The sequence below is a fragment of the Takifugu flavidus genome, chromosome 8, assembly GCF_003711565.1.
Source record: "Takifugu flavidus isolate HTHZ2018 chromosome 8, ASM371156v2, whole genome shotgun sequence".
Classification (NCBI taxonomy): domain Eukaryota; kingdom Metazoa; phylum Chordata; class Actinopteri; order Tetraodontiformes; family Tetraodontidae; genus Takifugu; species Takifugu flavidus.
In genome coordinates, this window is record NC_079527.1 from 648,970 (window position 1) to 675,000 (window position 26,031).

At 51.3% G+C, this 26,031-nt stretch overlaps 3 protein-coding genes across 22 annotated transcripts in view; 2 read left to right on the forward strand and 1 right to left on the reverse strand.

Annotated features, from left to right (window-relative positions):
• Positions 1-1,699: 1,699 nt before the first annotated feature.
• LOC130529406 (DNA (cytosine-5)-methyltransferase 3B-like) lies at positions 1,700-16,849 on the reverse strand. 18 transcript variants are annotated; one of them, XM_057039563.1, is made up of 25 exons: positions 14,214-14,414; positions 13,221-13,329; positions 10,881-11,043; positions 10,723-10,805; positions 10,516-10,653; positions 10,275-10,430; positions 9,706-9,864; positions 9,524-9,631; positions 7,050-7,191; positions 6,832-6,954; positions 6,684-6,728; positions 6,531-6,610; positions 6,326-6,438; positions 6,063-6,246; positions 5,878-5,962; positions 5,655-5,800; positions 5,470-5,560; positions 5,228-5,376; positions 5,056-5,141; positions 4,903-4,972; positions 4,712-4,830; positions 3,317-4,638; positions 3,204-3,241; positions 2,629-3,007; positions 1,700-2,564 (listed from the first exon to the last, which is right to left on the reverse strand). In XM_057039563.1, exons 1-22 carry the CDS (start codon positions 14,345-14,347, stop codon positions 4,497-4,499), a joined length of 2,625 nt encoding a protein of 874 aa, XP_056895543.1. In that variant the 5' UTR covers positions 14,348-14,414; the 3' UTR covers positions 1,700-2,564; positions 2,629-3,007; positions 3,204-3,241; positions 3,317-4,496. The 18 variants fall into 18 exon arrangements, with proteins under 18 accessions (XP_056895543.1, XP_056895537.1, XP_056895542.1 ...); XM_057039557.1 differs by having other exon boundaries at positions 2,629-2,783; positions 2,865-2,942; positions 3,008-4,638; XM_057039562.1 differs by lacking the exon at positions 3,204-3,241.
• Positions 16,850-16,904: 55 nt separating this feature from the next.
• On the forward strand, positions 16,905-19,092 carry commd7 (COMM domain containing 7). Its single transcript, XM_057039574.1, has 9 exons — positions 16,905-17,036; positions 17,271-17,324; positions 17,424-17,526; positions 17,731-17,787; positions 17,859-17,896; positions 17,963-18,053; positions 18,532-18,581; positions 18,664-18,712; positions 18,852-19,092. Exons 1-9 carry the CDS (start codon positions 16,956-16,958, stop codon positions 18,926-18,928), a joined length of 600 nt encoding a protein of 199 aa, XP_056895554.1. The 5' UTR covers positions 16,905-16,955; the 3' UTR covers positions 18,929-19,092.
• Positions 19,093-23,595: 4,503 nt separating this feature from the next.
• LOC130530721 (nucleolar protein 4-like) overlaps positions 23,596-26,031 on the forward strand; it is a 46,853-nt gene continuing 44,417 nt past the window's right edge. Inside the window, exons 1-2 of one of the 3 annotated variants that reach the window (XM_057042191.1) lie at positions 23,596-24,021; positions 24,178-24,724. In XM_057042191.1, the coding sequence (XP_056898171.1) occupies positions 24,338-24,724 (387 nt within the window). In that variant the 5' untranslated portion in view covers positions 23,596-24,021; positions 24,178-24,337. Of the gene's footprint in view, positions 24,022-24,177; positions 24,745-26,031 lie in introns of those variants that run through there. The other 2 variants (XM_057042192.1, XM_057042197.1) reach the window with 2 other exon arrangements.

Below are 26,031 nucleotides of genomic sequence, written 5' to 3' on the forward strand. Positions count from 1 at the left end.
AAAGAATCGCGCCATTATTATGTTACGTTTGTTTACAATTTTATTAAACGTTTCTACCTCCGAGTGTCCGTCAACGCAACAAGTTCCGGCCAATGAGGTCACTGGTTGAGCTCTACGCCAATCAGGTGACAGCGGCTGAAGTGTTGACCAATCGTATCGCTGGATTCCGCCAGTGGGCTGGACTTGTGTTTTAAGCGGTAAACTGGAGGGAGGTCAAACTATGGAGGCCCGAAGGTTCCCGAAATCAAACGGGAATTACACAAGCGCGAAGGAAGAGACGCCATCTTGGATCGCACCCAAAGACCACGACAAGTTACGTTGTGGTGCCGTGGAAACAATAATTATAAAGATTATTTTCATTATAATTGAATAGTTTCACCTCGCGGCTCCATTGGAATAACCGATCCATTACATTGTCGTCGCAATATTCACTCCACGTTGAAAAAACATAAACATTCCACATAAACAACCACAGTACGTTTTTTGTTTTGTTTGTTTTTTAAAAACATTTTGGTAAGGACGACGTTTTCTAGATATAATGGAACTCTGTTTAGGGGACGTATCGAGAGCTGGTCTGTACTGTTAGCGTTGCCTATGGAGACGATTTCCGCTACATTTGTAGGAAACCAATTGAAAAAGCGTCGGTTTAAAGGGCCAGTATTGGCCAGGTTATCATCACGAGAGTTCACCTACACCGGTACCTCACCTGTAGCACAGACCCACAACAACCACAACTCTGAGCTGAGCCAGCTGAGAAAGCGACATGTACTCACCCTCCGTTCGGCTTCTTACGAGTATTTAAACTACCGGGACCAGTCTGGGCCACATGGGGAGCCCCTCATCCCAACCCCCCAATCAGACCCTCCCGCTCCGCCAGTTCGCCGCTTTCATTGAAATAATTATATAGCAAAGTGACGTGGACGCTAATTAAGGGCAACAAAGTTATTAAAATGGTCGTAAAACGTTCACGGGTTACCAGGGGTCACGCTAAGAATGGCCTAAATTAGCGAGTTAGGCTAAGTGAGCTACATTGAGGAAGACTACGCAGTTACCATTGCTAGCCAGCTCATTAAAGAGACGAGGTTTACACCTTATTCTCTTTTGGTCAGGGAGAGATATTACACACAATTCTTCTGAAGTAAATCGCATTTCCACATCAGTGAGAAATTAATACCTGCAAAATCATGTTAAGTAACTGAAAGGAAGTTGAATTAATGTTTCGTCACTGGAAATAATCAATGTCATTAATTGGGCTGCAGAGCATATTAAACAGCAGAGGCTGACTGAGTCCCTCTAAATATGTTCCCGAGACTGGAACCCCACCTTCTGGTGTGTTATTAGTGGTGTGGAGTGCCACAAGGCTCTGTATCTGCACCTGAATGTTTAGCTCTACTGCCATGTGCAATTTTCTGAACAATCCATTAATCGTGTAGGTGGTGGGAGCCCAGTCTACTGGGAACTGGGCTGAGAAGAGGAGGGTTGACGGTTTGAGCCCCTGTACAGACAAAACATGGAAGGGTGCCAGAACACCTTCAGAGCACGGCCAAGGTACCCTTGAGCAAGGTATCAAACCCACAAATGCTCATTTAGGGCCCTGTGATGAACTGGGGACTCATCCAAGGGGGGATCTGCCTTCAGCCCTTGTGAACCCTCCCCATGATACAAAACCCACTTGTTATCTGAGCAAATAATGCAAAGATTTAACCTTGAATCTTTTATTAAGTAAAAACTCTACAAAGTGTTTTTTCCACTGTCAGGACAAATTAAGTACAAAAATAGGAATGATTTTCAAATAATCTTTATCGTTTTTGTGATAGAGAAAAAAAACAGGATGTTTTTCATACAGAAGATAAAGCTGACAAAGGTACAAAGACTAAAAAAACACATAAAGGCCCATTAACGTCACTATCGGCCCTACAAATACACACTTTACATCTCAGTAATACACAATACCTAAAAAGCTTGTGGTTATATGCGCTGAAAACTAAAGGCAATCTGTTGTTATTATAGAAAGAGAGCAGCTAAATGCTAAAAGAACAGACCAACACGGTCAAATTTGCAAATATTAATGAAACATGTAAACAAATACTTTTTGGTTCTTCTGCAAAATCAGACGTTTTAAAAGTAAAGGTTACAAACACATTCAGAGTGTGTTGAGCACCATGAATTTGGAGCCATTTGCACACAAACAAGGTTCCCTAAAGAATCAGTTTCTGTCAGTACAGTACCCAACCTGTGGTGTAAAAACATCTCTGCTCCATGTTTTGGACACACGGGAGCTGAACACAACAACATACATGTGTAAGATCACGCAAATGGGAACGTCGTCCTCTGAGGTAATGCCGTCACAAATTTGGTGAGTGCAGGTCAAATCAGATATTTTCAACAAGAGTTTTTATCAAATTTTCAGTCTGTTAAACTACCTGGTAAAGATGTGTGGTGACGTCACCAAGGCAACAACCTGGTGAGGTCACTGAGGCAACAACCTGGTAAAGATGTGTGTGGTGATGCCACCAAGGCAACAACCTGGTAAAGATGTGTGTTGATGTCACCGAGGCAACAACCTGGTAAAATGTGTGTGGTGACGTCACCAAGGCAACAACCTGGTGACATCACCGAGGCAACAACCTGGTAAAGATGTGTGTGGTGACGCCACCAAGGCAACAACCTGTAAAGATGTGTGTTGACGTCACCAAGGCAACAACCCGGTAAAGATGTGTGTGGTGACGCCATCAAGGCAACAACCTGGTAAAGATGTGTGTTGACGTCACCGAGGCAACAACCTGGTAAAGATGTGTGTGGTGACGTCACCAGGCAAACAACCTGGTAAAGATGTGGTGTGGTGATGTCAATGAGGCAACAACCTGGTAAAGATGTGTGTGGTGACGCCACCAAGGCAACAACCTGGTAAAGATGTGTGTTGATGTCACCGAGGCAACAACCTGGTAAAGATGTGTGTGGTGACGTCACCAAGGCAACAACCTGGTGACGTCACCGAGGCAACAACCTGGTAAAGATGTGTGTGGTGACGCCACCAAGGCAACAACCTGGTAAAGATGTGTGTTGACGTCACCGAGGCAACAACCCGGTAAAGATGTGTGTGGTGACGCCATCAAGGCAACAACCTGGTAAAGATGTGTGGTGATGTCACCGAGGCAACAACCTGGTAAAGATGTGTGTGGTGACGTCACCAAGGCAACAACCTGGTAAAGATGTGTGGTGACGTCACCGAGGCAACAACCTGGTAAAGATGTGTGGTGACGTCACCAAGGCAACACCTGGTAAAGATGTGTGGTGACCTCACCAAGGCAACAACCTGGTAAAGATGTGTGGTGACGTCACCAAGGCAACAACCTGCTAAAGGTGTGTGGTGAAGTCACCAAGGCAACAACCTGCTAAAGGTGTGTGGTGACGTCACCACACACATCTTTAGCAGCACACACGGGTTCAGTCAAAGTCACCGTCCACAGTTGTTTCCAGGAAGTCAAGCACCTGTTATCAACAGTTTCACAAGGGTGTAGGAAGGAAACGTGGCCAGTGTGGAGGAAGTCTAAAGCTCTGCTGTGTTCCTCTGAGTTTGAGCCTTGAAAGAAGCTTCTCACCAACGAGTTAGAGTGTGTAAAGAACACCGTGACACGGGTTTGTCAGCCTGCTTCTCTTCAGTTTAGTACGGACAGATTTCCTGCTCACAACAAGCTTTGGCTTGCAAGACATTTCCGTCCAAACGTACCAGTCTGCCGACTGGTGCGTTTTTATTGACTCTTTGATAGCATTTGTAGCACCGGATCACAGAAAAGAACGAGTGCCAAGGAAAATATTCACCAGTGTTTCATTTGCTGTGCTTCAGCCTTTAAACTCAACTGAAACTATTCTACTTTCAGCTTTGACTCCAACTGTTTCTGTTTTTGCGTGAGCTTCAAGTACTTGATATCGGAGAGATTTACTCTCTATGGAAAAAAGTCTGAAACTACTGGGCATATTTGCCTCCTCTAAAAAGATCTGCTAACAACAAAAACCAACTATGAAGCACTACAAAGCTCCATTTCTAGGTTAGCTTGATCGCTGTTCCCTCACTCAGAGCTTCTCATCTGGCTTGAAATCAGCAGCAATTAAACCAACTGAGTTACCTGGTCAACAGCTCAAACATGGTGTTTTTAGGCTACTGGAAAGGAGGAAGCGGCTAGTTTTGAAACCAGTTTAAAGAGTCTGGATTCTGGTTGGTCTTTGTTCTGGAAGTGGAACTTTCAGCTGCATCTTAAAGGGAAACAGTTAAAATGAAAGACGGGTGGGGTGAGAGAAGCAGGACCCCCTGCTGGGCTCTGCGATGTCATGCTGGTGTGAGTGTGCGTTCTGGCTGCTGCAGACACAAGCTGATAGCTGCTGTCACAAAGTCCCGCCTGCGTTGTGGTGAAGCCTCCTGCCCGCATAAGGAGAGGACAGGAGGGACACCTGAGAAGAGCTGCTGAGCGTTGGCTGGATGAAGGTGGCTCTGCTTGTTATTCACAGGCAAAGTAGTCCTTCAGTGGTGCAAACAGGTGCCGGATGACAGGGACGCTCCAGGAACGGCCCAGGAGCTTCTGCCGAGCGCCGCGTCCCATGTTGGACACGTCGGTGTAGTGAACAGGGAAGCCGAAGATCCTGTGAGGAGAATCACAACAGTTCACAACAGCTGTGTGTGTGCGTGTGTGTGTGCGTGCGTGTGTGACCTCACCGCTCCAGCTCGGTGCACCACAGTATGTCCTCCTTCCCGTTCATCAGGACGGGGAAATGTTGGTCCTTCCCTTGTTTGATGGAGTTGGAGCGTGTGGTGATGGTCCGGACCTTCCCAAACTACAATCGCACCAACACAGCCGTCAGCAGTTGATCATGTGATCAGGACAACAAGCGCGTGTGAAAGCTGACCTTTGCGACTCGGCCATGCTCCAGGCAGTCCTGCAGCTCCAGCTTGTCCATCCCAGAGGCGCAGAGGGGCCTGAGGCAGACAGAAGCAGCCACATCAGGGTCACAACTCTCACAAAAGGAAGCAGCTAAGGGAGAGACGGGGGGAGTCGGCACCTGTTCATGCCCGGCAGGTTTCCCCAGAAGTATCGAGCTCGGTGGGCGGCAGAGACTTCGATGGCGTCGATCATCACAGGGTTGCACTGGAAAAACAGGCAAGACGTACATCGTGACCGGGGGTTGAAGGCGATGGAGCCTCACATCGAACCTTCTGCTGCCCTCAGCTCACCTCCAGGAATCTGGAGATGTCCCGTTTGTCGTTGACACCCATGGCCACCACATTCTCAAACATCCAGAAGAACGGCCGGTCCTCCCCTTCTTTGGGCTTGGCCTCGCTCAGCAGGCGGTAGAACTCAAAGAACAGCCTCCCTGTACCTTCTGCCGCAAAACCACATCAGAGCCTCAGAAACTAGTGTGGAGCAACATCTCCAAAGGCAGACCTCAACCACAACCTGTGAGCTAGCATCCTACCATAGAGGCCTTTCCTGGCCGGGTTGACGATGGACAGGTCGTTGCAGGGACTCCCTCCTATCACCAGGTCAAACGGACCCCACTCCAAGATCTGAGGAGCAACAGCACCGCCAAGCATTACACCTGGGTTTTAGCCTCCTTCACATGGTTACAGCACATCAAAATGCAAATAAAGTCCCTCTTACGTTTTTCTTTGTGATGTCTCGAACGTCGTGGACGTACTTGATCTTTCCTTCATGTCTGACCACACCCACTGATATGGAGTCCTCACACACCTCTGATGCCACGTACAGATCCACCTTAAAGCCCAGGTCCCTGAGAACCAGGTATCCTGGAATCATGTAGACCGCTGGTGTGAGGATCCGCTGCAGGACATCACACACACACACACACACGCACGCGCCTTACCGGTAGCGATTCCATCAAACAGGGAGAGGACTCTGATGGGTCTCCTCTGCTCTGCAGGCACCGCAGGGTAGCTCTTTGGTTTCTCCTGGTCCAGGAAGAAAAGAGGGAAAGACAAATAAAGCCAGCCCGTAACTGTCTGTGTGAAACTGCTGCCTGCACAGGTTCAGAAGCACGAAGCCACTTACAAACTCCTGTCCGTTGTCGTTGGCAAAGAACTCCTGCAACTTCAGATTCCAGTCGTGCCGCCGTTTGAGGACGCCGTACTGCAGCAGCGGCTGGCACATGTAGCATCTCCACGGGTCCAGGTAGCGAGCGTTGTTAGACGTTCCGGGATCCACCAGGATATCCAGACAGTCCACACAGAAACACCTGGAAGAGGAGGAGCGAGGTGTGACGGGACAGATGGAGGAAGAGCATCAGACGGCACCTCTGTGTGCTGGTGTCACACCTGCAGCAGTTAGCGTTGCCACAAAGCAGAACCTCCCTTCCGCCGCAGCATATGGTGCAGTAGGACTGGTAACCATCATCATCATACATGTAGGATATCTCCAGATACACGTCCTGATGGGACACAAGAGAACATCACAAGATCCTTCAGCTCAGGTGTGTTTTTCATCCACATGATGGACAATCGGCAGCGAAGGAGCTCCAACCTTGCATGTTTGGCACAGGCCTCCTTCAAACAAAGGGTGGAAGGTGGCTGCTCTCATCTTCCCACAAGACAGACAGAATTCTGCAAGAAACCCAGATGCAGATGAATAAACCAGCCGCAGACAGCCGTCACGTCCCAGCAGGTGGGTCCTCACCTTCTATACTTTGTTTATTCTTCAAAACTTCATTCACCATTTGTTCTGAGAGGGGGAAACAACACAATTGGGTTCAGCGGTGCACCCAGAGAATGACACAACAGCTGAAGCTGCTGTTGTTACGGTGGGCTCTCCTCTGCACCCATACCTCTGCTGTAGGACTCCTCGGGGGCAGACTTGGTCTTGCAGAGGCTCACTCGGGGCCTCTTGGCACTGGGGAAATACTCTGGGAGGGACACGTCAAAGACCTGGTGTTCCAGAGGGTTGCTGTCTGCAGGCCCACACAGAAACAGACACCAGCAGCGTTTACCTCTCATTTCTGATCTGAGCAGGGCAAAAAAAAAAACACATAAAAGGGTGCCTCACCAGCTGTGTGTGTAGGTTTGAGTCCTTCCTCTCCTTTGGGCAGGAACCCACCATTGGCCCAGTCCAGCATGGGTTTGATCTGGTCCTCTGGATTGTCTGAGCTGCAGGGAGAAAAGGACTTTTCTGCCCGGATACTGGCAATCTGTGGAGGACAGGAAGAGCTCAGTCGGGCTAACGTAGCATGGCTGAACTTCAGGTTCTCTAAGCTGTTCTTGCTGCCACCGACCCCGAAGGAAGCTGCAGTAACACCTAGAGAGCAGCAGGAACCTCTGGAGAAAGCTGAATAATGGAGACGAAGATAACAGGCCAGAGGACATGTTTACTGAGCAGCATCTTCGGAAGTGGCTGTAAGACCGTACAATAAACTAGCACCATGCGCAGGGGCCACCAAGACCCTCTAATACACACCGGGCCAGCAGGTGGCAGTAGCAGGTAGACATGTGGAGGAAGCACGTGGATGAATTTCCCAAACGCTCTTCTCTGTGGGCCATTTTCATATGATTCTCACTCCTTCTTCAGGCATTCTCAGCCATAACGGAACTAAAGTTTTTTGTCATCGTCCCAGTTTATGTGCAACATAGAATCCTTTAACCGAGGGGAATATGCATCCTCCTCACCACTAGGCAGCGATATACATCTCTTCATTTACAGGTGTTCCGGGGTCAGGCGCCAGCGTGGAGGTCATGGATCACGAACACGTGTTGTGTACTTTAACTCTGATTAAGGCGTAAACATGCAGGAGAAAGTCGATGTCCCATCTCATTATCTGGGTGTCTTGGTCAGGGACGCAGGGCAGCGGCTATCATGTTGACCTGCACTTCAGGCGTTCGGTTACGGTCAGGTGGAGGTGATACTTTGTATTACTTCAGTATTTCTATAGACTTTGCCTCCACCTGATGAGGAGCTCAAGGTTTTCATAAACACGAAAAAATCAGTTCCACATAATAGCATAGCATAGAGGGCCTCTTCTTCTACTCTCACGAGACGCAGACGCTGTCTGGGTCCCCTGCTGCTCACATATATTACTACAATCATTTCTACGCTTCAACAGCTGCTGCTCAGGGAGGGACAGAGAACCCTTTAGGTAAGGGAAGAGGAGGAGGAGAAGGAAGAGGAGGAGGAGGGGGAGATGGAGGAGGGGGGAGGAGGAGAGGAAGGGAGGGAGGAGAGGGAGGAGAAGAGGAGGAGGAGGAGGAAGAGGAGGAGGAGGAGAGGGAGGAGAAGAGGAGGAGGAGGAGGAAGAGGGGGAGGAGGAGAGGAGGAGGAGGAGAGGAGAAGGAAGGAGGGAGGAAGAGGAGGAGGAGAAGAGGAAGAAGGGGAGGAGATGAAGGGAAGAGGAGGAGGAGGAAGAGGGGGAGGAGGAGGGGAGGAAGGGAGGGAGGAAGAAGAGGGGGAGAGGAAGAGGGGGGAAGGGGAGGAGATGGAAGAAAAGAGGAGGGGGAGGAGGAAGAGGGGGAGGAGAGAGGAGGAGGAGGGGGAGGGGAGGAAGGGAGGGAGGAAGAGGAGGGGGAAGAGGATGGGGGAGGAGGGGAGGAGGAGGAAGAGGGGGGAGAGGGAGGAGGGGAGGAGGAGTAGGAAGAGGAGGAGATGGAGGAGAAGAGGAGGAGGAGGAAGAGGGGGAGATGGAGGAGGGGAGGAGGAGGAGAAGGAAGGGAGGGAGGACGATGAGGAGAAGAGGAAGAAGGGAAGGAGCTGGAGGGGAAGAGGAGGAGGAAGAGGGGGAGGAGGGGGAAGAGGGGGAGATGGAGGAGGGGAGGAGGAGGGGAGGAAGAGGAGGGGGAGAGGAGGAGGGGGGAAGAGGAAGAGGAGGGGGAGGAGGAGAGGAGGAAGAGGGGGAGAGGGAGGAGGAGGAGGGGAGGGAGGAGGAGGAGGGGGGAAGAGGAGGGGGGAAGAGGAAGGGGAGGAGGGGAGGAGGAGGAGGAAGAGGGGGAGATGGAGGAGGAGGAGGGGAGGAAGGGGGGAGGACGAGGAGGGGGAGAGGAAGAGGGGGGAAGGGGAGGAGGAGGAGGGGAGGAAGGGAGGGAGGACAAGGAGGGGGGAAGAGGAGGGGGGAAGAGGAAGGTGGGAGGAGGGGAGGAGGAGAGGAGGAGGAGGGAGAGGGGAAGATGGAGGAGGGGAGAAGGAGGAAGAGGGGGAGATGGAGATGGAGGAGGGGAGGAGGAGGTGGAGGGGAGGAGGAGGGAGGGAGGGAGGGGGAGGGGAAGAGGGCGCAGAGGGGAGGAGGAGGAGGGGGAAGAGGAAGACTAGGGTGAGGACAGCAGCCTGAGAGCCAGGACCAACATGGAGTTAAGGTGGAACTAAAGCAGCAGGACTTGTTGTGTTATTGGTTTTAGAATATATTTAGATGTAAACGTGCATCACCGTGCATGAGCAGCTCCCCCGTCTGGCTCTGTGTGTGTGAGCACGGCAGGGGTGCTGACACACACTGTTCTGTACACCTGCCTCCACCACACACACATTGATCTGAGACTTGCCTCCAGGGCCTGGAAGATGGCCCTGCGGTAGGAGACCAGTTTGGTGTAGGAGGTCTGGCTGAAGAACTTGGGAAAGGCGGTGATGGAGTCCAGCTTGTCTGCAGAAACCTGAGAAAGAACCCTGTTAGCTCCAATACCATTTAGCATTGGACTCCACCTGTTTTCCTCAAGAGGTTCCCCACCTCGGAGAACTTGCCGTCTCCAAACCACTGAAGCCAGCGCATGCCGTTACTGGCCTGCCGCTTGCCGGTGGCGCGCCAGGTCACCACAATGCCGGGCCACCAGGAGAACCCCTTGATCTTCCCCCACACCAGCTCCCCGATACCGAAACCTTTATTGTCCTGAATAAGAGAAACACAGGTTAGAAAGAGGAGAGGAAGCCTGTCTCCTCTGCAGGCTGACACGTGGAGCTAGCTGCTGTTAGCCGCCCACACTAACACACACCAGTCAACTCACGCACACACACACACACACACACAGACAACAGCTGCTGGTCAGTGTACTGTGAATGATGCTATTGAGACAGAGCAAACACGCAGCAGACAGACGTGTGTGTGTGTGTGTGTGGGGGGGGGGGGGGCACCTGCACTAACACTGGGCCAGGTGGGGGAGGCTGTGTGATGCTGTGTATCTCTGCCAAACCTCACTTCCTGTTTCTACTCTTCATTTTCCCCAACATCCCATCAGAACCTCTCTCAGGACCCCACAGTCTAAATGGGCCTTTGCTTCTAGAAGGATCATCATATCTTACATTGTACTCAGGCTGGACCTCCAGGCTGGAGGAGGTGCTGCTGCTCTGGGCCGAGTCTTTTGAGTCCTGCTCTATCAGCTCCAGACGGGGGGCCTCAGGGGCCCCACCAGACAAGACCGGAGAGCCTCGAGGACCACCACCCTGACACACAGACCACTTGATTTAGGATCATAAGAGTGCTGGTTTGATTAAAATTAGAAGTTTGAATTGAAATGCGAAAAAACACAACAGTTCGTTTTACCAGCAGGGCGGCGCCTTCCAGCTTGCGACTGTGGCGTCGAGCTTTGGCATTGGTGTTTGGAGTCAGACCTGCCTGGAAGATGGTTCTGGGCTGAGGCATCTGTCTCAAGCCCAGCTGGGAGGCTCCTGAGGCCTTCTCCTAAACACAAAAAACCCTTCAGAGGCCTTCAGACCAAAGGTAAGATCAGGGTTGTTTCTAAGCTCCTACCTCTCTGTACGCATCCCAGGGAGTCTCCTCCTCAGACCGTTTCCTGCTCCTCTTCCTGCTCCCCTTCAAGGACTGGTTGACATCTGAGGGGACACAGAGGAGGACAGCAGGTTAGACTGGTGACTGATGGTTTCGAGTGTCTGATGAGAGGGTGCAACCTGTCAGGTCACCCTGGGGTGAGGCAGCATCTCCATTCTGTTTGGGGCCGAAGGGGAAGGGCGGTTCTGCTGCCGTCAGCGGGCTCTTCTCATTGGTCAGCTCCACTCCTCTGTCATTCTCTGATAGGCTCTCCACTGGGGGCGTGTCTCCATTCACAGGTGCCTAAAATGAAAGAGAAAGTCAAGATGACGCAATCCGGGACTAAATTCAGCAAACCCGTGTTTCAGCAATGTTAATGTGTCTAAACATGAACTTGCCACACAGCTGAACCTGCCACACAGCTGAACCTGCCACACACACATGAACCTGAAGCTGCCACACACCTGAACCTGCCACACACACCTGAAGCTGCCACACATCTGACCCTGCCACACACCTGACCCTGCCACACACCTGACCCTCCCACACACCTGAACCTGCCACACAGCTGAACCTGCCACACACCTGAAGCTGCCACACACATCTGAACCTGCCACACACCTGACCCTGCCACACACCTGACCCTCCCACACACCTGAACCTGCCACACACACCTGAAGCTGCCACATAACTGACCCTACCACACACCTGAACCTGCCACACACCTGACCCTGCCAGACACACCTGACCCTGCCACATAACTGACCCTGCCACACACCTGAACCTGCCACACACCTGACCCTGCCACACACCTGACCCTGCCACACACCTGACCCTGCCACACACACTGAACCTGCCACACACCTGACCCTGCCAGACACACCTGACCCTGCCACACACCTGACCCTGTCACACACACCTGAACCTGCCAGACACCTGAACCTGCCACACACCTGAACCTGCCACACACACCTGACGCTGCCACACACCTGAACTGCCAGACACCTGACCCTGCCACACACACCTGAACCTGCCACACACCTGACCCTGCCAGACACACCTGACCTGCCACACACCTGACCCTGTCACACACACCTGAACCTGCCAGACACCTGAACCTGCCACACACACCTGACCCTGCCACACACTGAACCTGCCAGACACCTGAACCTGCCAGACACCTGACCTTCCCGCACACCTGAACCTGCCACACAGCTGAACCTGCCACACACATCTGAACCTGCCACACACACCTGAAACTGCCACACACCTGAAGCTGCCACATAACTGAAGCTGCCATACACACCTGAACCTGCCACACACCTGACCCTGCCACACACCTGACCCTGTCACACACACCTGAAACTGCAAGACACACCTGACCCTCCCGCACACCTGAACCTGCCACACACCTGAACCTGCCACACAAATCTGAACCTGCCACACACACCTGAAGCTGCCACACACACCTGAAGCTGCCACATAACTGAAGCTGCCATACACACCTGAACCTGCCACACACCTGACCCTGCCAGACACACCTGACCCTGCCACACACTGACCCTGTCACACACACCTGAATCTGCCAGACACCTGACCCTGCCACACACCTGAACCTGCCACACAAATATGAACCTGCCACACACACCTGAAGCTGGCACATAACTGAAGCTGCCATACACACCTGAACCTGCCAGACACACTTGACCCTGCCACACACACCTGACCCTGCCACACACACCTGACCCTGCCACACACACTTGACCCTGCCACACACACCTGACCCTGCACACACCTGACCCTGCCACACACACCTGACCCTGCCACACACCTGACCCTGGGGGTCAATGTCATCCCTCTATGCTGATGACACTGTGCTCTACATCAGACTCTGGTCCTGCTGCTTAGAACACAAACATCTAAATGTGCAGCAAACTCCTTCACAGCTTCATCTATCTGAGAACTGCCTGATCAGCCGGCAGGTAGGTGTGTGTGTGTGTGATGCCAATGGAGTTCTTCAGATGTGTGTATTCCACACTGACCAACACACACTGACCAACACTCTGCTCTGCGACTGACCTTCCTGTCAGGTCGCCTCTGCTCTGAGGCATCAGCGTCTGACCTGAACAACTTTCTCTATATCTAAACCTCAAATGTCCCCAGAAAACGGCCTCACAGAAATGTTTAAAACCGAAACTTCTGAGGTCGACGTTTTTTCTCTGCAGGTCTGATGGCGGATGGACAAAAAAGAGAAGAGAGAAAGAGGAAGAAGTGATAACGGACAACAGGAGCCCCATTAATACTGTGTGTGTGTGTCAGAGTGTGAAAACCACGTGGTGGGTTATGCAGGAAATGTGTAGCAACATAAAGACACTAGTGTACTTTTGTTGCCTCCTTCCTTCCTCCCTCCCTCCTTTCCTGCATCCTTTCATCTGCTATGCAGAGGGGTGTGTGTGTGTGTGTGTGTGTGTGAGACTCACAGCTGCAGACATGTTGTTGGTGCCCTCCATGATGGTGCTGGAGTACATGTTAGAGGGCATAGCCGTTGCGGTCGGCTGCTCCAGTGTTTCTCCTGACTGCTTCTCAAACCTGCAAACAAAATGCAGGACACATTCAGACACACACAAGTCCAGCCTGGTGCAGCGCCTGTTAGCCTGTAAGTAGCCTGTAATTAACCTGTTATTAACCCATAACTAGTTCATGTCAACAGTTAAAAAAAGAGAGATTAAGGATGACGTTTCCCTCATCAGTTCTCCAGGAGGAAGCATAACACCTAACATGCCCATACAAAACACAGGTAAACAGATACACTGCACGTGTGTGTATGTGTGTGCGCGCGCACGCACGTGTGAGTGAGAGACAGAGAGGGAGAATGTGTTTGTACCTGTACATTCCTCTGAGAAACTTAGCTCGATAAAAAGATGAACACATGCAGGCATACTTTGTGCACGTGTTCGTCTGTGTGTGTGTGTGTGTGTGTGTTTATGTATTCGGCTTGAATTTCAGCGAGGTGAGAGGTCAGAAGCTTCCTCAATATGCCTGGACAGACTGAGCTGCAGACCTCAGACTGTCACTTTGGGTTTTCCTCATATTAGCTGACCCAAAACCAAAGTCGGGCTTCAAACACAAACAAGGTGCCCCAACAATCCCTTTCCACCACCACCATTATTCAGCCACTGACCAGCAACCGGTCTCATACCGCCCCCCCCCCCCCCACACACACACACACACGGTGGAGGGGCCGCAGGTGTACGGGGCATCAGTACATCGCTTTGACTTCTGATGAGGAGCAGGTTCACCCGTCTCCCTCCACTGTGGTGTCTCATGCTGCTGGAGGCTTTACTCCAACTTCTACACAGTCTCTTGTCCTGTAGTGTATTGTCCTTTGCCCAAAAGCAAATAAACCACAGATGAATCTGACTGATAGCATCACCGTGACATCTTAATTATGATTGATGGATCAAGGTCTATACCTAGATGGGGGATTCAGGTCCAAGCCTGCCTCGTTGAGCTCTACAGTCTCGTTAAAAAGCCCCTCCAGGAAGTGTCCCAGTGGCAGAGACCCGGCCAGCACACAAACTGTGGGTTTCCCCAGACGTGGTGCCATACAGCCGACACCTTCACCAGACACCAAACACCCTCTCCACCGCAGAACACACCGAGGGCGGCAGAACGCCGGAGACACTGTCGCACAAACGGCCAAAAAAGCTGTGCTGTGGCTGCAGGTGATGGATTTATGAACCACCCACACCGGCGGAGCCAAACACAAGTGGAAGCCAGAGTGATTTAGAGGAGGAAGGACGGATGTCGGAGAGCGAGGGGCCCACGGGAAGGGGACAGGAGGACCGGAGGGGGGGCAAGACATCAAAGTTGTGTCTGGTGGAGAGAGATTAGGGACCGCATTGCAAGAGGGGATTGTTAACTCACCAAAGAGTGTGGACGTGTGTGTGTGTGTGTGTGTGGAGGGGGCTCCTCAGGGTCTCCCCCTGGGGGCTGCATTCCTCGTCTGTCATGTCCTTCTTGGCCCCTTCCAGCTCAGATGGAGCCTTTCACTCTTTGTTCGGGCCTCTCTTGTCCAAACGTGTCCAATCAGCAGCGAGCGTCAAAAATATGGATCAATACCAGAAAATATGGATCAATGCCAGAAAATATGGATCAATACCAGAAATAAACCAGGTCAGTTTCAGCATCAGTACCAGAACTGGTCCACAGAAACAAGCTGATACCAAAGTGCTGAGCTTACTGATGGAGTCCAAACCTTCAGTCTCAGGACTGTGGGATTGTGGGTAGCGTAGTTTTCCTCTGAAGGCATAATGACGCAATGGTTCGAATCAAAGGTGCAGCTCAGAAAAAGGGTAACAGTATAATCAATATAATAAACCAACAATAATGAAAGAAACACGGAAAATAAATTATGAAGCAGGACTTAAAGTAACGTCACATTGATCACCACCACTGAGGACCAGACAAGAGAGGACCAGGCCAGAAGGGCCCAGACCTGAGAGGACCAGAGCAGAGGGAACCAGAGCAGAGAGGACCAGAGCAGAGGGGACCAGACCAGAGAGAACCAGACCAGAGAGGACTAGAGCAGAGGGGTCCAGAGCAGAGACCAGGCTAGAGGGGGTCAGACCAGAGGGGACCAGAGCAGAGACCAGACCAGACCAGAGCAGAGACCAGACCAGAGAGGACCAGACCAGAGGGGGTCAGACCAGACCACGCATTAAAGTCACTCTGTGGTATCTCTGAGAGTATTTAGCTGTCTTGTGCATGAAAGATGTATAAATAAACAAGAATAAAGTGTAAATGAGAGCTTTGTCATGTTGATCTCTCTAAACTTAGTTGGCCTACAAGAGGTGGTTCGTGTTCTTGAGCCCCTGATGGGGGACAAACCCGTGTCGCCACCTGAGTGACGTCACCCCATCTAGCCCCTCCCCCTCGCACTCTTCTGGCACATGGCTTCTCTAAACTGAACTTTGAGGTGTATTTCACCAGGTCGACTGTCTGTCTGTCTGTCTATCTGTCTGTCGCGGCCATGAAGTTTAAAAAGAGGGAAAGTCCAGTGCGTAAAACCAGGAAACAGAATCCCAGTGTTCCCAGTGCAGATAAGCGCCTTGGCTCTTCTGGTAAAACCGAATCACTTCTTTGTCCGATTCCAATCAGTCAAGAACAACGAGGATTAAAACTCACAACCACGGTGAGAGTCTGAGGTCATGACGGCACGAGGGGCTGTTAATAACGCCGTCATAACTCCAGGGATCGTCGTAAACAACACGCTGATCCCGTCCCAGTGTTGTTCGGGGAACTCTGGGCGCACATGGGCCACTGAGCAGCAGCCACCTTCTGCACCACGGAAACACGAAAAGCGCCTCAGAAAGGGCGCTGAACGCGCGCCAGGCTGGGCGCAAAGTCGCCTGTGCTCTCGAACCCGCAGACTGAATCCTGCAAAAGCGTGAAGGACTTACATAATCTTGCAGATCTCGCGCTGGTTCGCGGCAGGAAGCTGGTGCTGTGGTCCGGGGAGGCAGCCGGCGGAGGAATGCGCTGGAGGAGGTCGTGAACTTGGCGCAGGATCAGATCAGGATCCGGATAAGGGTGGAGGAGTGAAGCTATGTCAGGAGCTGTTCACACTGACTGAGCATGCCGCTGCACATCTCTTTACCCCCTTCTCTGACTCAACCCCTCACACGCTCACAGGAGCGCGCATTGGCTGGTCACAGATCAAAGGTAGTCCCAGGTAGTCTTCAGGTAACTCCCACCCCCCCAATCCAAACCGAACACAAACCAGAATTGGCCCCCGCGGTGGTCTTTACTGTTGTTGAGATCTTTATCGTTGAAGACTCGCTGCAGATGCAACTTTAGCGCCAAGATATCAAAGCGTCATCACAATAAATCACTGCGCGTTCTGATAAGAACATAATCAGTGTTTTACTTTATTAACTGTGGATCGGGGCCAGAACCCAACAGAAGTTAAGCAACATGTGGCCTCAAAGGTAAAGATTCCGAAATGAAAAGGTTCCGTTTGGTGACCTCATAGAACGGAAAGAATCAGTAACTCGACTCTTCTTCAAGGTGTCACTCCGACCGCTTTTAATTCGATCAGAAGCTGATCGATGTTTCGCTTTATCGCAAGTGATGACGTCACCCGTGGCGCATGCGCGGTGAGGAACCCGGAAGTGTTTGGATCGCGACGAGCTGAGGAGGGAAAATCTGCCAAAATGCAGCTTCACTTCAGCAAAGATGCCCTTCCAGACTGCGTCAGCAGCGACTTTCACACCCTCAACAAGCTCAACGAGCAGGTACGAAGCTTGGGAGCAGATTTTAGCCCCGTTAATAGCCTTTAACGGACTTTTATAGCCGTTCAGACCGCCGCTGCGGGCACGACCGTCTGTAACTACGTTATTACCGACTCACCCTATGTGTTGTGGGCGGGGCTAACAAATGAGAAGTCACATCGACATTAAAATGAGTTTTATGGTCTAAACCTTTGATGTGCCCTTTAACGTGCTTTGATGTGTCCCTCCTTTCTGCAGCAGTTTGTTCGTCTCATTCAAATTCTGTTTGAGTTCCTGCTGGAGCCCGAAGAAGTGAGTCTGCACGCGCACGTGCCCGTGCCCGTGCACGCAGTATCAAGGTGACTGGAAATTTGGATAAACCGGGTGTTGAGTGTGTGTGTGTGTGTGTAGACAGAAAGGTTTGTGCAGCAGCTCGGGGAGTTTGCAGGGCAGCATGGAATGGGTACCGGTCCATTGAGGAACCTAATGAAGAGCGTTCTCCTGGTGCCACAGGGTAAACACACACACACATATAAACTTGCGTTTATTTTGATGTCATGACTGGAACCGTGCACGCACACTGAGGCCCTCACACATACCATCGTTGTGCTAAGCTAAGCTGATGGACTTTGCCTCCTCCAGCTGAATGTGGATCACGTGGGAAACAAGAGAAAGTGATGGCGCAGTTTTTCACCTGTGTCTTCACCTGTGTGGTCAGGAGCCCTGAGGAGGAACGTGAGCGGCGAGCAGATGAAGGAGGACCTGAGCAAACTAGGTAAGAGTCAAATGTTGCTGGAGACGAGAAGCTGGAGCCACATTTCAAGGCTTTGTCTGCTGTTTCTGCAGGATTAAATGAAGACAAAGCAGCTCACTTCTCACAGCAGGTACCTCTCCAGTGTGTGTGTGTTTTTAGCACTTTCCTGGCTTGTTTATTTCTTTATCTTCCACAGTGGGCGGAGCACTACGCGGCGCTGAGCCGACTGGCTGTCAGGCAGACTCTGATGGTGAACCAGCTGGTTGACATGGAGTGGAAGTTTGGAGGTGAGACACAGCTGGAGCCAGACGTCAGCTCGGTCCCGAGGCCACTCCGCATGGCTGCCCATATTCATGACCACAGAAGCTAACATTAGCATAGCTTCTGTCCTCAGCCGCGCCCACCTGCGCTGCTGATGGCCCTCGTTGTTTCTGAGTGTGAGCTAATGACTTCTTTAGAGTCTCGGCTCATTCACGTGCTAATCTGCTAGGCTGGACCACCATTAGCATTATGCTAAACTAACGGAGCTCCGTGCTAAATGGCGTGAACGGGGAGTGTGTCTGCATGCTGACTGTGTTCTGTCTGCTGCAGCTCACAGCTCAGATAGTTCACGTCTGTTAAGACTTTTATGTTTCAACGACTGTGAGGAGCAAACACCTTCCTGCAACCTTCATGTATCACACACACACACACAGCTTCAGACAATCAGCTGTCACGATGAAAATGTTCCGAATGTTCTCCTGACATGATTTATCATCTGTGCAGTGACTGTGGGGACCAGTGAAGTTCAGAAGGTTGGCAACATCTTCCTGCAGGTACACACACACTCACACTCTCACAGACACACACACACACACTTGTTTATTGATTGTTAGTAAAACAGGTTTTGTCCTACAGTTGAAGTTAGTTGTCAGAAAGGGGAATTCCACTGAGAACATCTACATGGGTGAGCACACACACGCACACACATGTACAGCCAAAGCTGCTGTATCGTCATGACGACAGTCTCAATCAGTGCAGCAGGTGAATCGACTGTAGTTTCCCATTGTTGCTGATGTTTTATTTTTTCCTGTTCTGTTTTCCAGAGCTGACGCTCCCCCAGTTTTACAGCTTCCTCCATGAAATGGAGAGAGCCAAAGCAAGCATGGAGTGTTTCAGCTGAGGAGCGTGTGTGTGTGTGCGTGTGTGTGTGTGTGTGTGTGTGTATGTGTGACACATCATTGTTAGTGGTGCTGAATGATGCTTCGATCGCCTGAAGCGCAACATAAAAACACATGAATTATCTGCCATCATTTGTAGGTAATAAAGTGGGATCAGTGAAGAGTGTGTCCTCGTATGTGTGTTCTTCGGTCCTGGTTGTTGCGCTTCACCAGCGGTGTCTGTAGGATCTATTGGTCCAGTCTGACCCATGTCTACAAACATCTTCCTGGTCCCCCATGGCCTTCCAGGTCCATCATTTTATCTCAAATGATCATGTTTTACCTTCAACACCTTGGCTACAGGTCGCCCCCTGCTGCCCGGGGAGGAATTACATCAGGAAACCTGTCTGAGGTCAGGTGAATTTGTTCCAGAATGAGGGAGAAGACCTGAGAGGAACACTCATCTCAGCCTGACTCACTTCAGGAAGAGGTCCATCTGGAAGCTGAACAGAAACCCCACCAAAACCAGACCAGCAGCAGAGGTTCCCACTCATTTTCCTCCAGGACATGTTCAACAGACAAACCGTCCCTGGAGGAGGGGGACAGGCCTTGACCTATGACCTCCACAGGGGATCAGGACAGTGACACAACTGGCTCCATCCTCATCTTGCTCCCCTCACCTGCTCCCCTCCCCCAACCCACCACACACAGAAGCCCCCTTCAGAGGTACCTCCTCTGATCCCCTCCTGTTACTTAGCTACCAGTTGCTCTGCCTGGGGTAACCCTGACAACCATACCCATCCCATTGTGTGACCATGCAGCCATGGTGGGCCTGCCCCAAGGACGTGCACACACACACGTACACTCACCTGGTGCTGCTGATGTGTGTGTGAAGGATTAGCAGCTCATTAATAATCAAACTCGACAGCCCACCCACCACGCTGGTGAGACCTTCCACACACAGAACCTTGGTGTGTGTGTGTGTGTGTGTGTGCACACGCCCGTCAACGCGTGCAGGAAATGGTAAATTAAAACAGTAAAAAACACAACTGGATAAATCAGAGCCTCAATACTACTACTACTAATAATAATGTGTAGTTTATTCCGCTAGAAGTCGCTGTTGTCTGATCTGTTCCATGTTCGTTAGTTGGTTTAAAGTTGTTTATCATTATTGTGTTCACACGTGTGAGGACATTATCATCATGACAACATGACCCATGTGATTAAGAACATATACAGTATATTTTTACATCATAGCTGTACTTGTTAGAAACTCAAATAAAACTAATATGGACGGTAAGTAAAGCAAATTTGTAACAAATGTCTCCTAATTTAAATCTTCCCGAAACTAAAGCATGCGAGAATGGCGCCCCCTGCAGGACACTTGCACACACGACTGGAGATTTCGGTCTTCTCAATGAGCCTCGTGTTTTTTATCACACCTCGTTCAGCTGTCAGATTTCCGACTGACCCTAAACACAACCCGAACCTCTGAAGTTCGGGTTACAGTCAGAAGTACACAACAGCCCCTCAAGATACACACACACACACACACACACACACACACACACGCTTAATGCAAAAAGCTTAAGCAACTTTTTGGACTAATATTTCCTCACATGCAGCAGGACAGCAGTGATGATTTTGGGGTGAGACGACTCTGCTGCAGAGGAGATCTGTCCACAGGAACCTTAGCAACAATGTCCCCCAGGAACTGCTGCAGGTCAGGAGACATAAGAGAAGTGACAGGAGGGGAGGGGAAGGGACAGGAGGGGAGGGGACAGGAGAAGATGGGAGGGTCCAGGAGGTGACAGGAAGGAACAGGAGGGGACGGGAGGGGACAGCAGGGGGCCAGGAGCATGTAGGAAAGACCTGGCTTCACCTCCTCCTTGTTCTGTCCTTGCTGAAGGCCTGTGGAGCTGGTGGACATTGCAGGTTTGTAGACTGACACAGGTCACTGAGGACAGCGATTGTGCTGATGTGTCACAATTTCAACATCTCAACATCCGTGAAGTCAAAGAGGAAGACAAAGAGGAAGATGGTTTTATAGGAGGAGGAGAAGAAGAAGACAAGCCAGAAACACAACTGTCCAGGACGGGAGAGACCGAAGTCCATTTAACCCCAGGAGGTCCTGACCTTGGTGACTGCGGTGAACAGGTCGGGGCAGAGCAACACTGGCTTTGGAACCACAGACTGTCAAGAAAGTCAACAACTTTAATTCAACAGGTTCAAAGATAAAACAGTGGGGTGTGTTGAACAGAAGAAGTTTCACTTCCTGAATGGAGGCTGTTTCAGGCCTCTGGGTCCAGTCTGGTTCTGTTTTCTCAATAGTTACAGCAGGAACCTTCAGAGAAGACAAACAACATCCAGAACCAGAACCAGTTGAACCAGACAAGAGTGCCAGAGAAAACAGAGGTGGATTTTGAGCTTGATAGATCGATACGCCCCCTCTGACAGGAGATGATGGTGATGATGATGATGATGATGATGATGATGATGATGATGATGATGATGATGGTGGTGATGATGGTGATGGTGGTGGTGGTGGTGATGGTGGTGATGGTGGTGGTGATGGTGGTGGTGGTGATGGTGATGGTGGTGATGATAGTGATGGTGATGATGATGATGATGGTGATGGTGGTGGTGATGGTAATGATGGTGGTGATGATGGTGATGGTGGTGATGGTGATGATGGTGGTGATGGTGATGATGGTGGTAATGGTGATAATGGTGATAATGGTAATAATGGTGATGGTGGTGGTGATGGTGATGGTGATGGTGATGGTGATGATGATGATGATGATGATGATGGTGATGATGATGATGATGTTTCTTTGGTCTTTCCCTGAGTTACCGTGGTGATTAGAAGGTCACAGTCAGTGGGGATCTTTCAGCCTTTCAGACTATCAATAACCATGATTCAGTTACTGTATATCAGTCCATTCCCAGTTTTCCTGGTTGGCAGGTTTAGAAAATACTGGGGAATCAAACTAGACAGAACTATCAACAACCTGCAGGAGTGTACAGTATTAACTACAACCTGTGGGAGTGTATTAACTACAGCCTGTGTGAGTGTTTTATCTACAGCCTGTGTGAGTGTTTTATATACAGCCTGTGGGAGTGTAGTGACAACAGCCTGTGGGAGTGTTTTATCTACAGCCTGTGGGAGTGTAGTGACAACAGCCTGTGGGAGTGTTTTATCTACAGCCTGTGGGAGTGTAGTGACAACAGCCTGTGGGAGTGTTTTATCTACAGCCTGTGGGAGTGTAGTGACAACAGCCTGTGTGAGTGTTTTATCTACAGCCTGTGGGAGTGTTTTATCTACAGCCTGTGGAGTGTAGTGACAACAGCCTGTGGGAGTGTTTTATCTACAGCCTGTGGGAGTGTATTAACTACAGCCTGTAGGAGTGCATTAACTACACTCTGTGGGAGTGTATTAACTACAGCCTGTAGGAGTGCATTAACTACACTCTGTGGGAGTGTATTAACTACAGCCTGTGGGAGTGTATTAACTACACTCTGTGGGAGTGTATTAACTACAGCCTGTGGGGGGATGGGGTGCAGGAGGGTTCTTAGTTCGAGCCCCAGTGCCGACAGATAACATCAGAGCACTGCCCAGGTACCCTTTAGCAAGGTACCCGCTACATAGGGCCCTGCTAGTGACTCATCCAGTGTAAACCACATGTCACCATGGCGGGAGGTCTTTAGTCCCCTGAAGCACGGACGGGCGTCTGTCTGTCCTGATGTCCCCACAGCGAGACGAACGTTGAGTCACTCCTGAGCAGCGTTGAAACTGTTTCCACTGCGTCCACCACAAAAATGCTGCTGCATCTGTGTAACCAGGACAACATGTCTCATGAACACCCGTCTATGTCCTGAAACATCACCCACCGCCACCGGTGGGAGCACACATGTTCCACTTCCTGTTATTTGTGTGTGTGTGTGTGTGTGTGTGGGGGGGGGGGGGGGGGGGCTGTGTCTTCTCAACACCTGGAGATGAAAACCTGCAGGATGAGACAGGGGGCTCAGGTGTTAGCTCAGGAATTAAATTCCACAGGCGTTTACACCCCTGTAGGTGAAATGCTGCCCCCTGTGGCTGGTTCCAACCATGGATGACCTGACTGGGAACTCAGACTGGGAACTCAGGCTGGCTCCCAGTCTGAGCTCCCAGTCCCAATGCTCACACACTGGTGGGATGTGAAACCAGCACAGGAGGAAGAAGGAGAACTGGATGTGAACCGTCACCCTTGCTGCTCTTCCTCTTTACAGGCTGTTGTTGTTCTTCACTTCCTGACTGTTTCTGTCTGCAGCAGCCTGGTTGTGTGTGCGCCCCCCCCCCCCCCCACACACACACACAAACAGAAGTGACTGCTATACTGGGACAGATGGACTAGATAACTGGTTATACTGGGACAGTGGTGACATGTTATACTAGGACAGATGTGTCAGGTTTTACTGGGACAGAGGAGAGTGGTTATACTGGGACAGTGGTGACTGGTTATACTGGGACAGGGGTGTCAGACGTGTATTTTATTTTTGGACTTCATTAAAGTCTCTTTTCTAGGGATTCCTCTTTTCTCCTCATCCTCGGACTCTGGCTGGTATCGATCCAGCAGCCTGTTGATGGGTCGGATTGATTGCTGATCAGATGACAGATTCGGGGTGTATCCTTCCTGTGATGGGACCATCGGACAGGCGCTCGCGGCTCCTCCTGGTTCTCCCTGGACACTTCCTGCTTTCGGCGCTCGCGCTGCAGCGCGTGTCCCGGGTTACGGTGTCGCATGAGGTCTGTCTGTAGTCTGTCTGTAGTCTGGCTGTCCTCCGGCTGTGCGCGACCATCGGGGCCGGTGTCAGAGCAACAAGGCGACGCTTCGAGCATTCAGCGATTCAAACAGGTGTCCGGCGGTTCCCCATCAGGCGGAACACAGACAGTCACCTGACTGGGAGCGGAGGACCGCGGCAGAAGCCGGACGCTTCGTGAGCCACGCGGACACGTTTTTACGAAGACGTCCCTCTTTTATTTCTGCTTTCTGCGGGGGGGAGGAAGAGGCTGGAGCCGCGGAGGCGGTGAGCCGCTGCCCCGTGGGACATGCCGAGCGACCCGCGCTGCTAACAGGTGTGTCTGAGGGCTCCGGTCCGGTGCCCTGTCTCCTGGGTCCCATTGTTCCTCGCGAAGTCCTCCTCCTAACACGCGCGCGTGCACACTCACGCACAGACGCGGAGTTAAATTTTGGTCTTTTCTCTTTTTCCTGTTTGCATCGGTGTGAAACAGCAGGAGCCACACGGAACCGGACGGGCTTAAATGAAAGGAAATCAACCAAGCTGGACTTTTCAGAACAATTCGAGATTCTTGCATTTCGCTCCAGAACTTAATCGGGAGCATCGGAAAGGGTCCAGACGGGATCCGGACTAATTGGGTCTGAAATTGCACGATGAGGAGAGGCGGTGGAGGGAGCAGCGCCGCCAGCAGCCAGCAGCAGCCCCCCGACCCGCCACCGAGTCCCGGCCGCTGCAGGAGCGGGGGCGGCGGGGCAGGAGCCGAGATGTTCGGCCAGTTCCAGGATTGGTGCCTGCGCACGTACGGGGACTCCGGCAAAACCAAGACCGTGACCCGGCGCAAGTACAACAAGATCCTGCAGGCTCTGCTGCAGGGGGACGAGGAGAACAGCAACGGGCTCTTCGTGCACGACAAGGGCGGCAGCATCAACGCCAAATTCAAGTTCTGGGTCAAGTCCAAAGGCTTCCAGGTCGGCGCGACGCAGGAGTCCAGGCCCGGATCATCGGACCGACCGGTGCTGTACGTGCCCATCAAAAACACGGTCAGCGCCCCTTTCTTCCTGTGCGTGTGTATAGAACTTTCTCCTCCTTCCCTGAGCTGATGTTTGATATCTGAAAGCCTTAAGCTGGACTAGGTCAGTAGCCAGTCCGGTACCTTGGACTCAGGACACATGTTCAGGTCCAGAAGATTTAATCAGTTTGGATCAGAATTTGTCTTTTGTTCTTCATAACTGATTCTTTTCACCCCTTAAAAAAATAATTCTGAGGACTCGGGACAGGAGAGGAGAGGACAGGACACGCCTGTCCTCATCAAAAAGGGCAAAACAGTAGCAGTAAATCTGAAAACACACAACAAAGAGCCACCAGCTGGTTACGTTTCTCTACCAGGATCAACAGAAGAATCTTCTCCGCCTGTGACAGTTTTGCTACTGTTAGCAAGCGTTGCTGGAGTTAGCCGCTCGCGCCACAGTTAGCTTGTGTGCCAGCTGTTGCTGCCGTCACAACCCTGCCCTCCAGTGGCGGTTTCTGAAGCCACCATAAGCGACCAGATTGGCTGAATATTTACAGAGTTTATTGATTTTTGTATTGCATCAATGTCTGCCCTCATATTCAAACTCTGTCAGGGGGTTTTAGCTTTTAGGGGATCGCCTCACACAGTTTTAGCCTCACACGGTTAGTGGCATCTTACCTTTAGCTTTTTGTCTCAGCATTGCTGTCGGCTACGTTAGCTTATGCGCGGCTATCAGGACAATTCAAAAATGGAGCTGCTTTGGTGGGGTTAGCCCCGCCCCCTGGCCGTGATTGACAGGACTCTGCTCTTGATGTGTGGAAGGTCAGGACAGCTGGGGGGGGGGGGCAGCCACAGCTGTAATTTTAGCACATCTTCTCTCGGGCCTGAGGTCGTCACAGACGGTTTCTGAATATGATGCAGGGGAGTTTTTCCCATCATGCTTTGCTCACAGCAGCTGTCCAACGGGCTGATGGCGCCCTCAGAGACCTGTGGTTGTAAACCCCCCTCCTTCTGGAGGAGCTGGTTGCTATGGTTACAGTGTGGGGACTATAGAGCCAGTTTTCCGTGTTTGTCACCTCAGTCATCCAGGTGAAAATTCAGCTGGACTTCCTGCAGCTTCTGCGAGACCTCGAGCAGCACGTCCACCAGGGGGAGCTGTCACCAGAACAGAGGTGTGCGGCTAATGCTAAGCTACACTGTGCTAGCCTCGTTTTCACAGTCCTGCCTGTTGTATTAAAGCCACACGATGGATCGGTTAAAGAGTGTCTGAGCGTGTTACCTGCGTGTCCTGTCTGTCACCTGTGTGTCAGGCGGCCCTGATTGTTCTCCCTGTCTGTG